This window comes from Castor canadensis, chromosome 11, assembly GCF_047511655.1.
Source record: "Castor canadensis chromosome 11, mCasCan1.hap1v2, whole genome shotgun sequence".
Taxonomy (NCBI): domain Eukaryota; kingdom Metazoa; phylum Chordata; class Mammalia; order Rodentia; family Castoridae; genus Castor; species Castor canadensis.
In genome coordinates this window covers 110,659,280-110,679,105 of record NC_133396.1, presented here as the reverse complement: position 1 = coordinate 110,679,105, position 19,826 = coordinate 110,659,280, and the positions used below count along the sequence as shown (strand labels likewise).

The 19,826-nt window shown below is 35.2% G+C and overlaps 1 protein-coding gene across 4 annotated transcripts in view; it reads left to right on the top strand.

The window, feature by feature from the left end:
• Positions 1-19,826, top strand: part of Vps45 (vacuolar protein sorting 45 homolog) — a 57,756-nt gene that overhangs the window by 20,028 nt on the left and 17,902 nt on the right. For all 4 annotated transcript variants that reach the window (XM_074048219.1, XM_074048220.1, XM_020155766.2 and 1 more), the window contains 4 exons: positions 4,407-4,565; positions 4,904-5,011; positions 5,814-5,935; positions 15,213-15,344. In XM_074048219.1, the coding sequence (XP_073904320.1) occupies positions 4,407-4,565; positions 4,904-5,011; positions 5,814-5,935; positions 15,213-15,344 (521 nt within the window). The remainder of the gene's footprint in view (positions 1-4,406; positions 4,566-4,903; positions 5,012-5,813; positions 5,936-15,212; positions 15,345-19,826) is intronic.

Below are 19,826 nucleotides of genomic sequence, written 5' to 3'. Positions count from 1 at the left end.
GCAGACTGCTAACCAGTTTTCCCAGCAGTTTTTGTTGAAGAGGCTGCTATTTCTCCATCGTATATTTTTAGCTCCTTTGTCAAAGATAAGTTGCTTATAGTTGTGTGGCTTCATATCTGGATCCTCTATTCTGTTCCACTGGTCTTCATGTCTGTTTTTGTGCCAGTACCATGCTGTTTTTATTGTTATTGCTCTGTAATATAGTTTGAAGTCAGGTATTGTGATACCTCTAGCATTGTTCTTTTGACTGAGTATTGCCTTGGCTAAGGAACAATGTTTTTAAAAGTGTTGACCAGCAGACCTACAAAGTTAATTTTTATGTTGACTAGTCATTAAAAGACTATTGACTTCAATATATTTACCAATCAGAATTGGGTCCTTCCTACTTTTTATTATTTTTCCTAGATAATCTCTTTCTAGTCCCATAACACTGTTTACTCAGACTGTTAGATCAGACTTATTTTTATCATATCAGCATATTGTACGCTGTCAGTTCCATCTTACTATCATAATCTGTTCATTTTGTTGTTCATGATATTAGATGCAAGAGAAGGATTCTATTCTTTAAGTTGAACTAAAGCAAAAAAAATGGAAACTATCTTTAATTACTGAGTTCATCCATAATTTGTATAATAGTTTAAGATGTGTATATGTCATCAAAATGTTTTGCTATGCTGCTTCATCATAGTTTTGATATGAGAATTTTGTTTTTCTTGTTTTCTTTTTTGTTGTTGTTGTTGATACTGGAATTTGCATTCAAAACCTTGCAAGCACTATACCTATTAAGTCATGCCCCAGTCCTGTTTTTCATTTTCTGTTCTTGATTAGGGCTACATGAATGTCAGAATTTGGTGCCAAGTTTTTGAATCCCAACTTCTTAAGTAGACAATAGTTTTTTCATCTTTTTTTTTTTCTTGGTAGAACTGCGGTTTGAGCTCAGAGCTTTTCACTTGCATAGCAGGTGCTCTACCTCTTGAGCCTCATCTCCAATCCATTTGCTGTGGTTATTTTGGGGCCTCAAGAACTATTTGCCTTGAACCATGATCCTCCCAATCTCAGCTTCCCAAGTGGCTAAGATTAGAGGTGTGAGTCACTGGTGCCTAGCATTGAGTAGTAGGCAGGTGACCTACCACTTGAGCCACTTTGCCAGCCCTGTTTTGTGTTGGGTGTTTTTCAAGATAGGTTCTCACCTCACAAACTATTTGCCTGGGCTGGCTTTGGACTGCAATCCTCTTGATCTCTGTGTCCCAAGTAACTAGGATTGCAGGCATGAGCCACTGGCACCCAGCTCAGGAGTGAATTCTTTTTTTTTTTTTTTTAATGCAAAGTCTTATATTGAAGCAGGTTGTTTTGGCTACAGATCCTAGTATAATTAGAAGATCAAAGGATGGGTAAATCACAAAGCAATAATGCTAGTTACAGTATCATTTATGGCTGTGCAGTTTACAAAATAGTTAAGGTGAAGAAACATTTCTGCATGTCGAACTACCCAGCATTGGTAGAACATCAATCTTCATTTCCTTTCTTTTATCTGATAATGTTCATTCAGGTGTTCACATTTCATCATTGATCATTGTCTTCAGGAGTGAATTCTTAAATGGGAAACAGAACCAGGAGTCAAGATCCAAGTGACGATAATTAGAAAGGAAGTAAGCAGAAAGGGCACAAACTGATTACTACAAATAGTCTTTTACTGTTTCCATACTCGCTATGTGGGCTTATAGTTACTTGAGTTTTAGATTTGCTTAAAAGTACAGAGACAGGTCAGCCAGAAGTTGAGTAGATTAAAGGTGAAAGGAGAATGACTGCAAGGGCAGGAAATGAAATGTGCCTAAGAAAAAGTGTACATTGTGCACAAGAAAAGTGACAATAGCTCCCAGAAGGGACTTCATAATGTTTTAAATTTATGCCAAGTTGCCTGTGATATATATGAAATTGTATATGGTAAAAAGAAATAGTGGAACATTTGAACTGATATCCTAAATAGGTTGTATTCCATGGTTGCTCTAAGGAAAAAAAAATAAGGAAATTCTTATGAATGAGGAGTCAAAATGAGAAATTTCTTCCTTTTTAATCCCTTGAGAATGATAGTGAAATATTAACCAGAAAAGCAACAAAAAGAATCCCTCTCAGACAGCTTTCTAGTTGAGAGCTACTTGGGAGGTCCTTCCTCCTAGTCCTAATTCCTTATTTATAGAAGAATTCTCAGATCTTGGACATGGTTGCTGTGAGGTACTGAAGACATAATGTATATGACAGCATCTCGATAAGTTGTAAAGTGCCAGAAGATGGCAGTTGTTAGGTCCTCAGAATCCAGTGTCCTCTAAGGCTCTGGCCAGTCTCACATTTTCTCTCTGGTTTCATATTTCTATTAATAGTGGCATCGTGTTCAGTCTCATACTAATTCCAGCCTTTACTGATTTTGCGGGAAGGACTCAGGATTCTTCACCTTTCTATTTGGGTTTGGTTTTTTTTTTTTTAACAAATAAATGCTTTTGTTATAACACCATGTTCTACAAAATCATGAACCAAAAATAAATAAGGGCTAAAGGAAAACAGGGTTATAAGCAGACCACTTAAAATCTATATAACTGAAAAAAAAGAGAAGTGAGCTAGAAAATGGATCTTTTAAAAATAGGGAATATCTATATAACTAAAAAAGAAATCTATATAACCTTGTAATCAGAGTACTAATAAAAGTAATGACAATCCTAATAAAAAAATACTACCACAATTAAATCTCCAATGACGTTTGAAATTCAAAAAACAAAGTCAAAGCCAGGCGCCAGTGGCTCACATCTGTAATCTTAGCTAGTTGGGAGGCTGAGATCAGGAGGAACACAGGTTGAAGCTAGTCTGGGCAAATAGTTCATGAGACCCCCATCTCCAAAATAACCAGAGCAAAATAGGCTGGAGGAGCATCCCAGGCTATAGAACATGTGCTTTCAAGTGCGAAGCCCTAAGTTAAAACCAGAAACCCTAGTCCTATCAAAAAAAAAAAAGTTTCTTCTGCAGCTTTATTCTTGGGGGTCATGTTTTATTCAAGATATAAGGTCTTAAAAACATTTGTTTCTTGGAGAGTAGTTCCATCAAAATTAAAAAGTATCATAGGAAGTAATCTTCCTTATCAATCAGTTTTTTGAGTGTTTTTTTGGTTTGTTTTATTTTCATTACAATGAAATATCTTTGTGTCCTTTTCACTTGCACTTCCCCCTTCCCCAGGTAGCTTAACACAATAAGCTCTTAAAGGTACAAATCAGATACTTCTTGCAGAAAACAATGCTGGAGGATTTTCATCTTATTTTTTCTTAACATATTGGTAATGCTTCCTTTTTAATCATGAGAAAGCTAAAATACCAATCCACACTTGCCAATCTCATAGAGCTAAAGTGCACTGAAGAAACATACTTTGAAGCAGAATGGATTATATTAGTTTCATCCCTCTTTATCCATTGTCCGAATTCACTGAGGATAGAAACTGGTTCTAATTCATCTGTGTTTCCCCAACAATGCTGGGTATAGTGCCTTATGGGGACTCAAAAGTATTTGTTGGTTTGAATTAAATTATTTATTCTGCTTTGCAATAAATACAAATCTATATAATATGGAAATGCCCTTAATGAGAGAATGACAAAATCTAAACATGATTTCTTCTGACTCCCTTTGCTGTCAGTACCTATACTTTAAGATAAGTACTCTATTTTAGAGATTACATGCTATATTACATACTCACGTCTACCAGCCACATTAAGACATGTTATATCTGATGTTTCTTGGAAATTAAGCCCAGTCCCATGTAAAATTGTACCACCTTATCTCCATTCCAGTGGTCAACCACTAGTACTAAGAGAAAGCAGAGTTTTGGGAGTTAGCTGGTCAGTTGTAATCTCTTCTGCTGTGTATTGATTGAAGTGGTAGAAATAATATATGTTCCTTATTTCAGCAAGGAAATGACAACTTAGGCTATTAGAAAAGAGGAGCAGCTAGGTGCCAGTGGCTCATTCCTATAATCCTAGCTACTCAGGAGGCAGAGTAGCCAGCCCGGTGAAATAGTTCATGAGACCCTATCACAAAAATACCCATCACCAAAAAGGGCTGGTGGAGTCCTCAAGGTGTAGGCCTTGAGTTCAAACCCCAGTATGCAAAAAAGAAAGAAAAGAGGAGTTATCCATTATTAAATTCATGTTTTCCTAGAACAGTTACAATAGTAATATATTTTCTTATTTAACTCTTATTGTGGGCAAAAAGATAGTTTGCCATAGTTGAGACAGTATGATCTGTACAATTGTCATAGTAATCTCAGTCATAAACTCAGATGTATCACTACCACTCAGTCTGCACTAGATCTAAGGGATACACAGTAGAAAGGTGGAAAAGGGATAAATATCAGTTCTGTGTTTCTTCAGAATGTAAAGAGACTCCTGCAGAACCCCAAAGTGACAGAGTTTGATGCTGCTCGCCTGGTGATGCTTTATGCTCTACATTATGAGCGACACAGCAGCAACAGCCTGCCAGGACTAATAGTGGACCTTAGGAATAGAGGTGTTTCTGAGAAGTATCGAAAGGTAAGCAAGTTTGTATGTGTGTCAGGGTGTGGGGGGGATTTGTTTTTTGGAGACAGGGTCTTTCTATGTCAGTCTTCTTGCCTCTGCCTCCTGAGTACTGGGATTACAGGCATATGCCACCATGTGCTCCAAATCTATTTATTAAGCCCAGCAAACAGGAATCAATTGTGTTGTATTCTTAGCTCCAACAAATGATAAATCATTCTATTTTTATTCACAGAAATGTATAATTCTGTCCTCTCCTATCTTCATTTCCTTAATAAGGTTATTTCTTTATAAAATGAGCTTCCTGTTCCCTAAGCAATAAAAGATTCTTTTATTTTTTTTTCTTTTCATAGCTTGTGTCTGCAGTTGTTGAATATGGTGGTAAACGAGTTAGAGGAAGTGACCTCTTTAGTCCCAAAGATGCTGTGGCTATTACCAAACAGTTTCTCAAAGGATTAAAGGTAGATATATCTTCTCTGCTTTCCTAAATAAGAACTAGTCAAAACCCCTGAAGCTGTGAGTGGAAGGAAGATACTTTAAAGTATCATCAGGATGGATTGCTGTTGGCTTAGTACCATGTCAATTAAGTGAAATTAAAGCAGTCATCCTCTTGGAAAGTTTTTTGGTTTTTTTTGTTTCTGTTTTTGTTTTTTTTAGTGCTTTCTGTATTGGAACAGTATCAGCATTGGGCTAAATAGTTGAGCAGGAAATAACTGGACATATTTTCAGGAAGTATTCAAGAGTAAAGAGAGTAAAGACAAACAGTTCTGTTAGTCACAGATATTTTTTTCTATTTGTTTATAAGTTAAGATTTCTTAGGTAGCTTCTCTTTGAAGGAAATTAAAGAGAAAGAAAACATTTGTTGATTTTTTAAAAGTATGAACCTACTTTTTTTAACGGCCAAAACTCAGTTTTAATCTGTTCGCCTTTCTTATGTTTCCTGACATTTTTCCATTTTTCTTTTGTTTACAATCTCTTTTTATACAGTCCCTTCCTTTTGTTTGCTTCACCTGTCATTTCACATTTTCACAAAAGAATGAATTTGATGAAGACATGAGAAAAAAATTTAAGCAATTTCAGTTTTAAAGTTCCTTTTCAATAATTAGCTTTAAATTTAGTATTTTGAGTATTTTTCTAGTTAATTAAAATAATTTTTAAGCATCCTAAAATTCCTATTTGAATCTATCCCCCTTTTCTAATATGAGTATTACTGTTATGTTGTTAGTTTCCAAAAATAACATAAGAACCATTTCCCCATTTCAGGGAGTAGAAAATGTGTATACACAGCATCAGCCTTTCCTACATGAGACCCTGGACCATCTAATCAAAGGAAAGCTTAAGGAAAACCTGTATCCTTATCTAGGTCCCAGCACACTCAGAGACAGGTAAGAGAAAAAAAATAAAAACTAGAAACACTAAGAAAATAGGAAACTTAGAGTAGTGTTGGGGTGAATACTGTTTTATCACCCAATTCCACCTTCCTCTATTGTTTCAATTCTAATATTTTTTTGGTTTAACATATGTCAGGATAGATATGAGTCCCTCTGCTAATCCTGAATCACTTATTTGTTTTGGAATAAAAAAACCAGTATCTCGAAAGACCCCAAATCCCTGTATTCTGTGTTTTAGTAATACATCAGAACTTATGCCATTTAAGGTTCAATTCTATGGCATCTAGCATTTAGCCTTTCAAACATTAAAGCCAAAAATAGATTTGCCATGGAGAGCAGGTTGTTACTATTTTTGGTGAGGACTGGACTTTGCCAAATGTGGCCAACACACAAACTGAGAGACCCAATTAACAAAGGCCATTTGTTACACAAAGAAAAGGATGGTTTTCTTTTAATTACAATTTAAATGTAGTGGTTTACTTGATTTTAATAAAAACAAAACTTGTCCAGAACAACCTACTTAGGCCAACTTGAAATTTTAAATATACACAAATTCTTCTTAGTTAAAAAGTTATATTCCTATAGTTTATATTTAGACTTCATGTTGTAAAGGGACTAACATATATAGTTGAACACATAAAAACTTTACTATTGGTGTAATTCTTATAGTATTTCAGCTAACAATAATCTAAGAGCCTTGGAAGTATCATTTTATAAATACAATGAATTTCTGAAAGGGGAAAATGTTTTGAGGTTCATAAGTGACTTTTATATGGTGAAGTATATTTTTTTTACTTTAGTTCCTTTAAAAAAAAATCTCTAATTTGGTACAGAACAGGAAAAAAAATCATCTTTTTTTTTTTAGAACAGTTTATAAACATTTATGGTTAATACAGATTTGAAATTAAGTCCTCTTTTCAAAGATCAGTGAATCTGGACTGGTTAACCCACCAACTTAGCATCATCAAATGAGAAAACAAAAACAAAACATAACATTTTAAAAGAAATTATAACTTCAAAATAAATGTGACTCCTCTTGTTTCAAAAATTATGCAATTTTTCAAAATGTAAAATAGAATGATTAGTTACATGGAAAAATACTTTCAAAACTAGGATAAAAAAAACCTCTTTAATTATATACAGATCTAGGATTAATATATTCGGACTTTTACATAAGTAGTTTAGAGACAAAGTACCTTAGTAATGGAAGTTTTCAATCTCCCTTTATTTGTTAATTTTATTTCTAGTTCCACAACAAAAAAAGGTAAAGATTTCATGATATATAATCTATAAAGCAAGGTCATTTTTATCAGTAATTTCTCTGGAGAGGCAAAATCCTACAAAGCAAAGCAAACTGTGAAGCAAAAAAAAATCATCTATTAAAAATCCAAGGTTGAAAGGCTGAACATCTGGTGTTAAATTCAGAGTACATTACTTCAGATAAAATGTTTAAGGACCTTGGCATCAAGATTTAGAAATGTCAGCTAAATGGGAAAAATAAAAACCAGCCTGAGTGATTCACCTGTCTGAGAGGCTTTTTTGAAAAGCATAACTCTGTTCTTGATGCCTTCAATTAATTTGAAAAAAAATTAAAAACATTAATTTACTTATGAATTTCATGTAAGAATTACTAAACAAGAAATTAGTGAAAGGGAAATCATAGACCAGAAGAATACATTGTATATGATTAGTGTACCACTGCAAAACTTTCTAAGTTGCATGATTCATTCCCAAACAAAGCTAAAAGTGATACTCTGCCCCCAAATGCACACTTATTAGTTGTTGGCATCTGTTAGCAATTATCACTATAACCTAAATATGTATGTAGTTAATAATTCAATTGCTCCATTCTTTTATACAATAGATGTTTATTGAATGCCTTCAATATGTCAAGAACAGTTATAGATGCTGGTATAGAAGTGGCAGGAAAGATAAGTGTCTATTCTCTGAAGAAACAGAGAATAGACAAACAAATACAGTTGCTACCAAGGAAATAAATGGGGTAATCTGCAAAGTAACTGGGCATGGGAAAGATTCCTTTAGATAGAGAGAACCTCCCTAAGAGGTGATAGTTAAAATGAGTTTTGGGGCTGGCCAAGTGTCTCAAGTGATAGAATGCTTGTCTAGCAAGTGTGAATCCCTCAGTTCAAACTCCAATACTGCCCAAAAGAAAAAGTAAAATAGACACCAGAAGTCCTGTGTGACAGAGTATAGTGGGAAGGATGAAATAAGAGGTTGAACAGATAAGCAGGGGCTAGCACATCGGGCCCTATAGACCTGGGTAAAAGGATTTTTTTTATTTCATTTTATTTTTAAATATCATAGGATGCCACTGATGAATTTTAAACATGAACTGAATTATGTTTAATGGTCACTTTGTGTTGAGACTAGATTGGGAAGACAAAAAATAGAATCAGGGAAACTACTGAAGAAGAGTGCTATAATAGTACAGGTGAAAAAATGAAAATGGTTTGGACAGGAGGCTGAGAAAGAAGTCAGATTTATGTGACTATACATGTGTATTTAATAAGAATGTGCTTGACCATACAATGCATAATACATATACTATGTATATAACTCTTTCTCTCTATATGTATATATGTATGTACGTATGTATACAGTAACTATTTCTGAAAGAATAAATAAATAGTTGTTACCTGTGGATATTGAGACAGTAGTTAATTATATACATATCGATTCTCATTAGCTATTGTATAGGTATTAAAATGTTGAAGTAAGAATTATATTTTTTCAGTCTATAGTTTTCACAATATTTAACACAGAGCTTTGCAAATAAAAGGTGTTCAATAGCTGTTTACGCAGGAACGTATAGCAGTTGATATGTCGAGGTTTATAATTAGAAAATTTAAAACCAAGAATAAATTTAGTGATGATACAGAAAATTTAGGTTTTTTGTGGGTTACTAGTAACCCTATATGTTATTTTGGCTCTGCCTCTGCATGACTGCACTATCTAGCCACTTTATTGGCCCCGGTTCATTATATTGAGAAAAGTCATTGATTTCAGTCATCTTTATAATGATTTAAGTCTCAGGCTGAAATTTGGTTTTATTATATACTAGAAAGTATCAAAGGAGATATGGCAAGAACACAACTTTGCAAAATCCAAATACTTGTGGAAATTATTTAGCACTTAGCTATTGAATTAGTGGTTAACTTGTTTGCCAGTATGAACATATTCATAAATTGGATTTGATTGTCATCCTACAGATGGGATTCCAATGTATCCTATTCTTAAGCTACTTTTTTTCTCCATAGATGCTTCTTATCCTTGATTTAAAAAAAAAAACAAGCAAGTTTTCCACTTTGTGATAAAATGGAACTAAATGATCATACATTTCAGAATCAAGTAATTAAAAAGGAAGTACTTTTCACATTTCACAAATTTAGTAGAACATTGTTGCAACAGCTTACTTTTATTTCTAAAAAACAGCAGTCCTGCTGGAGCATGTAGCTAATGCCTATAATCCTAGCTACTTGAGAGACTGAGATTGGGAGGATTGACATTCAAGGACAGCCAGAGCAAATAGTTCTCAAGACCCCCATCTCCAAAATAACCAGAGCAAAATGGACTAGAGTGTGGCTCAAGTGGTAGAGTGCCTGCTTTACAAGCATGAAGCCCTGAGTTTGAACCCTAGTCCCACCAAAAAACAACAGAAAGCCCAGCAATACTTTTTTTTTTTTTAAGAAAGACAAAGCGATTTTGCTAGTTGAGAAAAGGAGAGCTATACAGAGAGATTCCTAGCATTAGCAATAATGTTTTTATTGGCTTTTTTTGTTCCTGCAGTGAATCTCCATGAGAACTTTACCATCTATAATATTAAAAAATCTGAGTTTTACACATAAGCGTAATAGTCCACAAAGTAGATTGAGTGTTGCCTTTGAGAAATTCATTTTTTGACCTAGCTTACTTGTACATGGAAATGATGATTTCCAGAAATACTATATATGAATTTTAATTTCTTTTCTAACAAAATAAAATACAAATTGATTGAGTTCTCAGGATGTCTGTGTATAGTGGGATACAGCATGGACTGGCTGCTGTTTTCTAATGTTTGCTGCCTGCATTAATTAATCCTTTTGGTTGCTATGGTGAATTACAGAGCACAGGAAGATACATCCAAAGAATTGAACTTCTGTATTCCATTTAGCTTTGACCATCATATGAAAAAGATTTCCTGTATGTTTTACCATTGGTCTCATCAGAACATCTACTTTTAAAATTCACTGGGAAAAGGAATAGAAAGGAAAAATGTCAGTGATCCTTTTTCAAAAAATGTTTTTCACAGATGTTTTTCCTTAAGCCACCATGAATCAGAGGCTCAGAAAAACATATTAATGTTTTCATTACCAAATATGACATGGTCATCTTTGTTGGGTATACAATTAAGCCAAGTTCTAAGAACCTATCCTGTTTCTAGGTTTTGTCCTTACATTTATATAACCTATACCCACAGATAACCATTCATGGTATTTTCTTCCCTCTCCAGTAATACAAAAATACCCTGGCACCCTAAAATTATCAGCCTAAAGGACATTCTCTGGCTATGCTAGAAGTCCCCTGAGTTTATTATTTCCTAGTTCTTGCCTTCCCTTCCCACAGAAACAGATGAACTCTTGAGACAGGTGATAGAAGGCAGCTACAGAGAAGCAACATCACTTTCCAGGATGAAATTTATTTGTATGCTTGGTGGCTTTTTAAATTATCAGATCAGAAGCTCAAAACAAAGGTATTACTGTATGATTCCTCTCATCAGTCTCCAAAATGGTAACTATCCCTACAAGGGAGAAACTTTGTCCCTTTTTCTTAATGGGATAATCTGTGTAATTTATTAGTATTTATTTAAGATAAAACTGCATAATGGACATCAGGGTAGCATGTCTCTCATGATAAAGAGCATCATATATGTATTCTTACGGTTAAAAAGTACTCGTTTTCTGAATATAATGTCTACTTCTTCTGTATTGGCCCTTCTTACATAGCCACCAGTATTCAATCACAAAAGTTCCACCTTATCTAATCCTTTAAATACCATAGTCAGAGTAAGTTTCCACCCTTTTAATACCTCACAATGGGATTACATTCAGTATATGAACCCTTGTGGGACACCCTCAAACCATATCCAGACCATAACAAGCAGCCACTATTTCCATATAGCTATTGAACATGTGAAATAAGGCTAGTGCTACCAAAGAACTGAATTTTTTCATTTTATTTCGGTTAAAATTTAAATCACCATATGTGCTACTAGACATTATATTGGAGCAGATCTAGGGAATTAGGGTAGATGGAAGGATCAATGGCTGGACTCTGGGTACTCCTTAGAGAGATAAGATGAAACTATTGAAGAACACTGAAAAGTAGCAATTTTAAAGTAGGGAAAAACTATGAACATACTGTTCTAGAAGCTAAATGGATAAAGTATATCCAGGAGGAGCAGGCGATCAACTTAGTCCAAATGTTGTTGACAGCTCAAGTAAAACAAAGACTGAAAAATTACCATTTGGAATTAGCAGTATATGACCTTGACAAGAAATTGTGGGGGCCAAACCTTACTGAAATTTGCTTATGATAAAGTGACCTTGGCATAATTACTTGACCTGTCTGAGTTTCTGCCTCCTCAACTGGATTTTTCCTTTGCACAGTTGTAAGCAAAGTGCCTGGAAAATAGTAGATATTCAACAAATGGTTACTGCTGGTATAGGTATTTTGGAGAGAAGAAAATAAAGTGATATTCACTGTAATCATTCATTACACTAATATTTACTAGCTTTCCTATGTGGTAGGCACTGCTCTAAGATTGGAGATTCAGCAATGAGTAATAATAATGGTAATAATCTCTAACCTCATAAAACTCACTTTTTAGCAATATCTGTAACTACAAAACAAGAGAAGAGAGAATAGACTGTAACAAAGATAACCAAGCTGGAAAGATAGCTGGTTGAGAAAGACTAACTACTATACGTTAATAAATATGTATTCAACTACTTTTATCTTTTGACAGAGAAAGGGCAAGTTAAGATCTGTATTTTGAATAATAAGGGGGTTTTCTTTTTTGTGTGTGTGTGTTCATACAGATCTTTATTTTTTTTTTCATTTTTCTTTTATTATTCATATGTGCATACAAGGCTTGGTTCATTTCTCCCCCCTGCCCCCACCCCCTCCCTTACCACCCATTCCGCCCCCTCCCTCTCCCCCCGCCAATACCCAGCAGAAACTATTTTGCCCTTATTTCTAATTTTGTTGTAGAGAGAGTATAAGCAATAATAGGAAGGAACAAGGGTTTTTGCTGGTTGAGATAAGGATAGCTATACAGGGCATTGACTCACATTGATTTCCTGTGCATGGGTGTTACCTTCTAGGTTAATTCTTTTTGATCTAACCTTTTCTCTAGTACCTGTTCCCCTTTTCCTATTGGCCTCAGTTGCTTTATGGTATCTGCTTTAGTTTCTCTGCGTTAAGGGCAACAAATGCTAGCTAGTTTTTTAGGTGTCTTACCTATCCTCACCCCTCCCTTGTGTGCTCTCGCTTTTATCATGTGCTCATAGTCCAATCCCCTTGTTGTGTTTGCCCTTGATCTAATGTCCACATATGAGGGAGAACATATGATTTTTGGTCTTTTGGGCCAGGCTAACCTCACTCAGAATGATGTTCTCCAATTCCATCCACTTACCAGCGAATGATAACATTTCGTTCTTCTTCATGGCTGCATAGAATTCCATTGTGTATAGATACCACATTTTCTTAATCCATTCGTCAGTGGTGGGGCATCTTGGCTGTTTCCATAACTTGGCTATTGTGAATAGTGCCACAATAAACATGGGTGGTCAGGTGCCTCTGGAGTAACCTGTGTCACAGTAATAAGGGGGTTTTCAAATGAAGTACAAATAAGACATGAGTATCAGAGCAGAGGAAACTGAGTAAAGGGATAGAGTTGAGATAGGATAGTCAAGAGATAAAATTGGCACAAATTTGTGGCAAACTGAATAAGGACACGGTGAGAGGGCAGAAAATGGAAGAAGGAAAAAAGAGATAACTCAAAGTTTCTGACTTGAGTGATGGGTATGACTCATTAGATAGTGCCAGTGGTAGGTAGAATAATGCCCTCCTAAAAGATGTGCATGCACTAATTCTTGGAACCTGTGAATGTGTTATCTTACTTGGCAAAGAGACCTCACAGATGTGATTAAGTATATAGAATTTGAGATGGAGAAATTATCCAGGTGTGCCCAAACTAATCACAAGTCCCTAAAATTAGAGAGCCTTTCCCCAACTGTTATCAGAGAAACAAGTGACAACAATAGGATAAGAGACATGAGACACTGCTGATTTTAAAAATGGAGGAAGAAAGTCATAAGCCAAGAAATGCAACCTCTAGAAGCTGGAAAAGGGAAGGAAATAGATTCTGCCTTTGAGCTTCCACAAGGAACACAGCCCTGCTAATGTGGCTTGATTTTAGCCCAATATCAAGATGCATGGCTGACTTCTAATCTCCAAAACTACCAAGTAACAAATTTTGGTTGTTTAAGCCACTAGTTTGTGATAATTTGTTTTAGGAACAATAGAAAACTAATACAATGCCATTGATCAAAATAGGGAGTATACAAAGAGTAGCAGATTAAAGATGGTTTTAGATGTGATGAATATGAAATGTCTATGATATATAAATATGTGGATCTGTAACCAAAGATAAAGGTGTGAAGTTGTGAAAGTGTGGTAGTTCAACCTAGGTAAAATGTGTTTTTTTAAATGAGGATCAAAACAGGACATTGACAATAAACAACTCATAAATTGGATAAAGAAAAAAACATTTCTAAGAAAAGTCTATTTCACCAAAATTGCCACCATAATTACCAATGATATCTAAATAAATCCAATGCACATTTTTCAGCCCTAATCTTCCTTGACAGAATTCACTGGGGAATCCCTGCAATTCAGAGACTATCTGAACATATTTAAATAGCTACAATTTCTGATTCTGTTTCCATTAAGTCCCACAAGAACAAATAATCTTTTAGTTAATTGCTTCAAGGTGTTTTAAAAAGACAAACAGAAAGAAAGGTAGTGTTGGGAGGGGGTGTTCATTATTTATACATAAGGATGTATATCCCCTGATTAAAGATGTTTCTGTTTGGTTTTTTATTTGGTTTTTCAGACAGCTTCTTACTGTGTAGCCCAGGCTGGCCTTGAACTTGTGACCCTCCTGCCTCAGCTTCCCAAGGCATGGGATTACCGTTGTGTGCACCAGGCCCAGCCCTGAACATGTTTAGTTTTGTGCCATAACTTCTAAAGGAGATGCTTCTGCTTGATGTAGTTTTAAATAATGTTCAGTGAGTGACTTAATAAAATTACTTGCCCACTAAGACTACATAATTTTATCATTTCTTTTGAGTCAGGAGAAAAGAAATCAAGAACAAACTTTAACAGCTTTGAAAATATGATCTTTTGATACCTGCAAAAGGAGAAAATAAGAGGACCACTCTCTTGTTATGAAGCTATTTTGATAAAGGTTAAAACAGTAAAACAACAGAGTGCTACCCAAGTGAAGTCAGTGGCTGAGCTGATGTGTCAGCATGTCCAGTATTAAAACTACACCCACAGATTTTTTTGGTTTCCATGGTTTCTTTTTCTTGGTTTATCAAAGAATTCAAAAACAAAGATTTTTAAAGAGATGGAGTTCCTGGGGGCATCATTAATTTTATGTGTCCCATTCTTTTTTGACACTCAAAATGCTAAATGGTTCTAGTTCCCACATTATGGGGACATTGAAATATACTACTGCTGTCTAAAATGCTTGAAGGTCCCGTGCACTGAAGCTATTGTAATAGCACTGTACTAAGTATGTGACATAGGTCCATGCATGAAAGGAGATATGTGGTACAAGCATAAATTACTGCTGTATTGATATCATGTCACAGAGTAATACTCTGCAACCTCTTGCATATAAAAGAATATTTCTACATTTGGTTTAGCAAACATTATTGTGCTATTCTGAAATCCACAGCACAGATATTATAAGACATCCACTCATAAACAGAAAGCAAATCACTATTCAGCATTTCCTGCTCTGTTTCCTGCCAATTTCAGATAATTAAAACTTTTTTAAACCTTTTATTCTATTCTGCTTTAATTCTGCTTTCTCCACCAAAAAGGAAATCTAGAAATTGAAACTATGTATATAATAATAACAAATCTTTGCCCACCTCCTCTTTCTTATCCTGTGACATTATCTTTCTCGTCATTATCACAGACCTCAGGATATCATTGTGTTTGTAATTGGAGGAGCCACCTATGAAGAGGCTCTAACGGTTTATAACCTGAACCGTACCACTCCTGGAGTGAGGATTGTCCTGGGAGGAACTACAGTGCACAACACAAAAAGGTAAAGGATGCCATTCATTCCTGCAGTTCTCGCTCCTCCCCAGAGGCTAAAGCTTAAATTCCCTGGGTTGGAATGATTGGTCAATGATGACCAAACTGCTGTGATCAAACTGCTCCCATGTTTTCAGCATCAGTTCAAAAAAGATTAGCATGTGTGAGATAAAGAATTTATAGTCTATTAAGTTCATAAGTCACTTTATTATGTCAGAGACCTAAATAAGAACCATCCTGTACTGTTAACAATTTGTATTTCCTATGTTCAAAGAAGGAGAAATCATTATAGCCACAGACTGGCACTTTGAAAATAGATAAACGTATGGCATCGAGTTTTTCTATTTTGTTGATTACATTCATTTAATAAGTATTGAACAAGAAGAATACAAGGATAAATAAGCTAAATATTCTATCTCAAGTAAGTCGTTGTCTATTAGGAAATATAGAACATAAGAAGCATGAAAATCAGTGCCTGGAAAGACAGAGCCGTGGACTCTTTAGAGCCATGGATTCTTAAAGTGGCTGCAGGAAAGTAGCAAATGGTTCATGGAGAAGATAGTTTATAAACTAAGCCTTGAATAGAAAATGGACTTATGGAGGGAGAACACATTCTAGATAGAGTTAACCTGGTGAACAAGGCATGACAGCTATAAGCAACGCTGTACACACATGCACACACAGAACCACAAATAGTCAACTGTCTATCTGGAATGTGTGTAACAAAGTAAAAATATCCATTGAATGCCATAATTATGGAAGACCTTGGGTGCCAGGCTGAGGAATTTCTACTTTCTTATGTAGAAAGTTGGGGAAATAGTGAAGATTTTTTGTTTGTTTGTATGTTTTGGCAGTACTGGGTTTGAACTCAGGCCCTTGCACTTGCTACACAGGTACTCTAGCACTTGAGCCACACCTCCAGCCATTTTTTAGATAAGGGCTCATCTTTATGCCTGAGTGGGCCTAAACTGAGATCCTCTCATTTACACTTATCACATACCTTGTATGGCAGGCATGTGCCACCATGCCCAACTTTTTATTGGTTGAGATGGAGTCTCCTGAACTTTTTGCTGGGGCTGGTTTCATACTGTGATACTCTCAATCTCTACCTCCTGAGTAACTAGGATTACAGGCATGAGACATTGCACCTGCTAATACTGAAGGTTTTTAAGCAGTGGAAGTATAAGAGCATTACACTGCTGTAAGAGCATTAATTTGGCAGTGAAGAGTGAAGGAAAGATTCTAGACTAGAGAACCATGGCAAAATGGTTAAATTCAATGACTGGGGACCCTGACAAATCTGTGCTGAGAAGTTCGTGTATGGATAACTGGGAGTCATCAAAAGTATTTGTGTACTCTTTCATTGTGTATTTGATTTTCTAAACATCATTTTCTCCTTCATTATGGAAGCAGTATGTGCTTATTCTGAAGCAGTTTTTTTTAAAATTCAGAAACTATATAGAGAACAAAACCTCCCATAATCTAACCACTATTATATTTTGTCTTTTCAGACATTTCTTCTCAGCTTGTAGAGTGTGAGCAGAAAGAGAGTTCATTGTACATTCTGTTTATAACCTTTATTTTGCAGCCTCATATAAACACCTTTAGAGTTAAATATATAATCATGCATTCATTACACAAGTATTGAAGGGTAGGACTGCTGGGTATAAATCCTTACTTTCTCTCTTAGCTATTTTTGTGAACTTGGGCAAATTACTTAGCCTCTTTGTCAGTGTCCAGAACTCAACTGACCACTTATATATTTTTTGTGAGAATTTCCAGATCATGTCCTTTGCCCATTTTGCAATTGGGGTATTCTCTTTATTTTTCTTAACAATTTTTTAAATTTTGTGTGTGTGTGTGTGTGTGTGTGTGTGTGTGTGTGTGTGTAATTAAGGATTTTAATCATTCACCTTGTATTTCACAAGCCAATTACCACTATTTTAATGCTTTTGTCACACATTAATCACAGTATTTTACAGTGTAAAAGCTTTGTTGTTTTTTTCTTCTTTCCTCTCCCTTTCTTTGATACAGTTTCCTCTTTTACTGAAACCATCCTTTAATAGTTCTTTCAGCTAGTAGTCAACTTGATATTAATTAAGCTAAGTTTAGAATTATAGGTTGATACATTTTTGCTCAACAATTATAAGCCAGATGACAATGGAATATTATTTTCAATTGTTGCCATGAAGAAATCTCTCTATGTTTTTTATTTGTAAGCAGTCTTCTCAGATTCTTTTTCAAGATTATCTTTTTATCTTTAATGTTCTAGTTTTAGTATTCTGTATCTAATGTGGATTTATTTTTTATTCTTATTTGTTATGAAGATTCACATTTGACATAATTTCCTTTTGGTAGTACTGGGGTTTGAACTCAGGGCCTTGCATTTACTAGGCAGATGCTCTACTTCAGTCACGTCTCCAACCCCTTTTTGCTTTAGTTATTTTTCAGATAGGGTCTTGTGCTTTTTGCCTGGACCAACTTTGGACTGCAATCCTCCTACCTATGCCTCCTGTGCAGCTGGAATTACAGGCATGGGCCACTGCACCAAGCCTGTTTGTTATATTTCTGGAAAAAATTCTAGTCACATTTCCTGTGGTCTCTCCTTCTGGAACTCCTATGAGATATATGTTGAATCTTCATCAGTTCTTCATGTTTCTTCTTCTCATTTGTATTGTCTACCTGTTATCTATGTGTGCTGCCTTCTGTATAATTTTTTCAAATCAGTATTCCACTTCAGTTATTCTCTTTTCAGCTATGTCTAATCTATGTTTAATTTCTCCATTGAGTTTTTTTACTTAAAATACTGTATTTGATCCTATAAGTTCTGTTTGCTTCTTTTTCAACTTTGCCTGATGTTTTTGTTAATATCCTCCTCTTTCCTCATCTTTTTAAGTCCTTCATTTTCTTTCAAATCCTATAATTTTAAAATAAAACTCTGAAACCTAACATCTGAAGTACTTGAAGGTCTTCTGTTGTGTCTGCTAACATTAGCTTATGGTTAATCATTTCTATGTGTTCTATAACTTTTGAGTTTAAGTTATCTTAAGCATGATTTTATCTATAAGACCTATGAGAGGCCTAGTTGAAGATGTCTCTTCAGTATGGAATCATTTTATGTTAATTTCAATATAATACTTCAGGTTTTCTATACCATGTAGAACAGTACCAGCTTATATTCAGTCTTCCTTGTTATCTCCTTGTACAGACACATTTTTTTTAGTCTCCTTTTTAGTGAGATCCTCTACATTATGTGAGAGTCTCAATTTTAATTTCTCTTCTCACTTAGGCCTACACCTTGCCTAATTCTAACCTATTAAGTAAATTCACAACTTTTTTTTTTGAGCCTGGGTTTTACTCTGTTGCTCAGACTGGCCTCAGACTCCTGGGCTCAAGCAGTCCACCTGCTTCATAGGGCCTGCCGAGTAGCTAGGATTTATAGGTATACATCACCATGATTGGCTACACAATTCTTTGTTATTTTGTTTGGTTTTGGTTTTTTACAGTGCTGGGGATTGAACCCAGGACCTTGCCCAATCTAGGCTATGCTCTACCACTTGAACTAAGCCTCCCAGCCCTACACAACTTTGTTGTTGTTGTTCCTTTTTTGTTTGTTGTTTTTTCTATACAACTCTTAATTCATATTGAAATCCTAGGCCTGGGGCATACCTCAGTAGTAGAGTGTGTGCATAGCTTGTGTGAGGACCTAGTGGAAAGAAGACCTAGACTCTCAATAAGAGAAACACTAATTTTTTTAAATTATTTTTATACCTAGACATAGCAGGGCTATTATGAACTAATAATAAAACTTTGATATGGGGTGGAACAACTTGAGTAATTTCTGTGAATTATTAGGGTTTAATATTTGTGGGAGTTTTTTTGTACAATATGTTATATATGGGTATCATATCCTTTTTCTTAAGGAAAAGGCCAAAGGAATAAATGGCAAAGATAGTCTTAAAGCCAAGTGTAGTGGTACATGCCTGTAATCCCAGCTACTTAGGAGGCAGAGGCAGGAGGAACTCAAATTTGTCTCCAGCTAGGGAAAAGTTAGCAAAACCCTATCTCAAAAACAATATATAAACAAAAAGGCTGGGGGTATAGCTCAAACGGTAGAGCTCTTGCCTAGCAAGAGGCCCTAAGTTCAATACAAGTACTGCCAAAAATAAAATAAATACAGCCTTGATCTCAAGAACTCAGAAGTATTATTCTGAGAAACTATGAAAATTAAAAAACAGTATATTTTTAGATGTAACATGATGAATGGCCTCCTGTTATACTTGTAATCGTGTAAGATATGGTATGGGCCCCACAAGTATTTGAAGTAGTGGGTACCCCAATTAACAGGAAAGAAATCATATCCTGTCACTGTGAGCATGGTGTGTTGATATAGATGTCACTATCTTTCCAGAGTGGGAAATGCTTACTATGAGTATTTCTAGGATACAGGTCACTTGGGTTTCCCTGATAATTTTTTTTTTCCAGTACTGGG